The 3,974-nt window shown below is 42.4% G+C and overlaps 1 protein-coding gene across 1 annotated transcript; it reads right to left on the reverse strand.

Annotated features, from left to right (window-relative positions):
* Positions 1-1,699: 1,699 nt before the first annotated feature.
* LOC136543258 (proteasome subunit beta type-6-like) lies at positions 1,700-3,361 on the reverse strand. Its single transcript, XM_066535754.1, has 5 exons — positions 3,252-3,361; positions 3,030-3,097; positions 2,709-2,782; positions 2,483-2,557; positions 1,700-1,882 (listed from the first exon to the last, which is right to left on the reverse strand). The coding sequence occupies exons 1-5, from the start codon at positions 3,359-3,361 to the stop codon at positions 1,700-1,702; spliced, it is 510 nt and encodes a 169-aa protein (XP_066391851.1).
* Positions 3,362-3,974: the final 613 nt, after the last annotated feature.

Here is a 3,974-nt window from a genome sequence, read left to right on the forward strand (position 1 = left end):
GGTCCAGCGTCCGGTCGTGCTTCCAGCATCCGGTCCAGCATCCAGTCGCCTCTGCGAGCTCGTTTCTTCACAATCTTGCGTGCAGCTTGGTTCCTATCTTCATGCTTGGACTTTGCTTGATATCTTGGGTCTTTTCTTGTGCTCCTAAAGTCTTGCTTAAGGTGTTGATCATCGGATCATCACGTCGCCTTCGTCCAAGTCATGTCTTGCACCCTGTTGGACTACAAAACAAACACTTGCAAATTCATTAGTCCAATTTGGTTGTGTTGGTCATCAGACACCAAAATCCAAAGTAAATGGGCTAAGGGTCCATTTTCCTTACACCTTTGGTGGTTGGTAGGGCGCCTGCCTGTTCTCAGACCTCTTGAAGGGGCGCCTGGTCAGCTTGACCCTACCGCCGCCGCTGCCGCCGCCGCCGCCAGGGGTGGATCTGCCGCGGCTGCAGCGGCCCCCACCGAAGGAGGAGTTACTCTTCTTGTTGTTCTTGATGATGTCGTTGAGGGTCATGTCGAGCGTCTCCGCCATGGCTTCTCACGCGGAGCAGATCTCGGGGGCTGGGCTAGGGTTAGCTAGAGGGAGATGGGGGAGGTCGACAGGGAGGAAGCGGCAAAATCTAGTTAGGGTAGCGCGTTGGGGTGGGGAATTGGAGATTTTTTTGGGGGTGGGAAAGGCGGCCGCCAGATAAAATATAGGTGGGGATATGCGTAGAGAGAACGTGTGCTGAGGTGGTGGGGGCGCATGGCCACGGCCCATGAGAGCGTGACGTGGATGGGCATTGCCACTCCTGATTGGTTGGGTTGCCTTTTCAATTTCTACTCCTGATTTGTACATGCAGCATTTGTAGGGACGGCTGGTGATTGAGCCACCCCTACAAATCGCAACACCGGGGGCGGCTAGTGAGTGAGCCACCCCTACAAATCGACCCATTTGTAGGGACGGCTCGTATCACCAGCCGCCCCTACTATACCATTTGTAGGGGCGTCTGGTCTCATAGGTTCCAAGCACACCCACTGTAGGGGCGGCTCCATCACCAGCCGCCCCTACAAAAAGAATTGTCCTATTTGCTACAAGTGTTTTTTGTAGTAGTGGTCCTCCCCTACACCCAGTTGCTGGATATCTGAAGCAGACAAGGGAGATCTGAAGCGGATGGTTAGGGGAGCTCCTATTTTCAGAACATGCCATTGTTCGGTAAGTTCCATCTGTCTTCAAAACCTATTTATCGGTGATTTATGTTTCACTACTGGAATCTTGCTTTTTTCTGTGTGTGCGAAAACACACAGAAAAATGCGAATACCGTCAGAAAAATATTTTTCTGACGGTGTACCCTCAGAAAAATACCCACAGAAATATAATGACAGAAAAATCAAATTTTTCTGTGGGTTCACCGTCAGAAACAATTTTTCTGTGGGTCTCACGTGCACATAAAAATTGTTTTCGCCCAGATTAAAACTAATTTTTTTGTGTGTTAATCCACACAGAAAAAAGAAATAAACGCACAGAAAAACACATTTTTTTCTGTCGGTCTAGGTGAACTCACAGAAAAATTCATTTCGCCCAGATTAAAAAAAATATTTCTGTGTAGCTAGCCTCACATAAAAAAAGAGTTAAACGCACAAAAAAATTATTTTAAAACAGTAGCAACAGCATATTAAAATATATATTTTCCATACAGTAATTTCTGTGCATGACCTACAAGGTTTCATACAAATAATATCAAGCAAAGAGTTCCCAGCAGGGTTTCATACAGTAGCAACAGCACCATGGGATCAGGGTTCCCAGCAGCAAGAATATCAAGCAAAGTGTTATGGGGCTCCAGCTCGTCATGCCACAGGGGTAGCTTGTCGCTAGGATAAAAGTTCCTCTTCATGCCATCGGCATTTATCTGCAGTGCAACCAAATTGAGTTTATTTTGAACTAAAAAAAGGTTTAAGCCAAGAGAACACAAGCATAGGAAATGGCGGTAAGGGATAAGTATAGGCAAAACACAAATACAGATTGCAGGTCACTACATTCTTGCAGACTGAACATAATTTTTTTACAAGGTAAACCTCAAGAAAATGAAAAGTGAGCAAATAGATAGAATTCACTGAGTGGATGTGGTAAGCAAGCGAATGAATCAAGTAACAGAAGAGTAAACACTATGGAGTCTAGCAGCATTGAGATAAGGCGCATTCCAATTGATCTTGTACCTTTGTTCTAATTCATTTTGGTACAATCATTTTTTTTGAAACTACAATCCATTTTATTAATTGACAGAAGAATGTATAGAACCACACAAGAAGTTAAATGATCAAAAGTTATGATTTTCAGCTACAGCTGATTGAGTTTCACTCCGAAAGCTATCAAAAGCATCATGCTAGATATAAGTACCAAAACCAACATAAGACAATCCATGACACCCAACTAGTTCAGGTGATTGCTACATTTCAGTTTCTAGAGGGAACTGAGCATGAAAATTTGCACAAAAATAGAGAGAACTTACAGTAACTGTACGAACAACCCCTCCACTAGCACCATCACGGGCCATAGCAAGGGAAACTACCTTCACCACAAATTTCTGTATATATGAACAATAGAAACATATTAGGAACATTGAGGCTAGTTGTACTCTATTCGCTTTACACAATTATAATAACCTTCAGTCATACTACTACACTAGAGAGTATCTCAATTCCAGGATCTAAGTAAGAAGGAACTTGGTGACATACCTCTGCCTCTTCCTGGCTCATTCCCTCTTTCCATTCATGATCAAGAAGGACATAAAGGTAACTGGAACCTGAACCTGCAATTCAGAGATAACATAACAAGTGTCAGAAACAATATTTCTTAAGCAAAGCAAGTTTTTTTCATAACAAGATTTAGAGTATGAACACTCAGAGATCATGTACAACTCAAACAGTAAGTGATTTAATTACTAGATCACTAGCCATAGCACAAAAGGTATGTCACAGCAAAGAGAATAATGGAACTAGCATTGAAATATTGACTTGGAAGAAGGGAACAATACAACTTTATGGGCAAAATTATACCTCCAATTGCAAATGATTGCTTCAAGATCGTTCCAACTTTAACAGTAGCTGGTTGTCCAAGCTGGATTCTGCACAAAAGGGTACTTTAGCATCAGCTACCTTGCATGTCAAATATCTCAAGTAATTGTATACCATCATATTTATCAAAGTTAAGTATCATTCAATATATTCATTTATCAAATGAGTGATTAATGTTAAGTTGTGTATGGAGAACAAACTTACGTGTGTTGGTGGAGGAAATAACGTACATAGTCCGAAATGACTTGTGTATCATATTCTTGGGTAAAAAACACACGGAAGGTATCAAAGGGTGAGCCGGCGTTAGAAATCATTGTTGAAAAAGATGATGCTGTAAGCAATGATGATGCTGTAAGCTCATGGGAAAATGGCACAACAATGAACTCAAGTTGGGAACAAAATGCTAGTGTTGCGAATGATTCTGGTGACTGGGGAGGCTGGGGTAGTGGAGTTGGAGCTGCTGCACAGCCAGCAGATCAAGATAATTCAAGGGAAGTGCATGCTAAGGTGCCAAACAATTCCACTGATTGGGGAGGATGGAGTAGTGGAGGTGGAGCGGCTGCAAAGCCAGCAAATCTGGTAACTAGAGCAGCCAAAGAAACAATCCTGGGAGACCCCCATGGAGACCGGATGAGAGGGGTCCACCTCCACCAAGACAACGGTTTGAACTAACAATAGAGGAGAAGAACATTCTTCTAGAAGTTGAACCCATAATATTCTATGTGAGAAGTTGAACCCATAATATTCCTATGTTACAACAAAAGCACCATCTAAAGGACCCAGCTTTTACAAATATATTGAATTAAGCATTTCCTTCAACAAATAATCAACACGAGAAGGCTCGAGAAAGTAAGGTAGTGCAAAGGAACAAATCAGTTATATACTAGCACAGAGTAGTGATGATATCTCAAAATAATAATAATAAGA

This window comes from Miscanthus floridulus, chromosome 3 (assembly GCF_019320115.1).
Source record: "Miscanthus floridulus cultivar M001 chromosome 3, ASM1932011v1, whole genome shotgun sequence".
NCBI lineage: Eukaryota > Viridiplantae > Streptophyta > Magnoliopsida > Poales > Poaceae > Miscanthus > Miscanthus floridulus.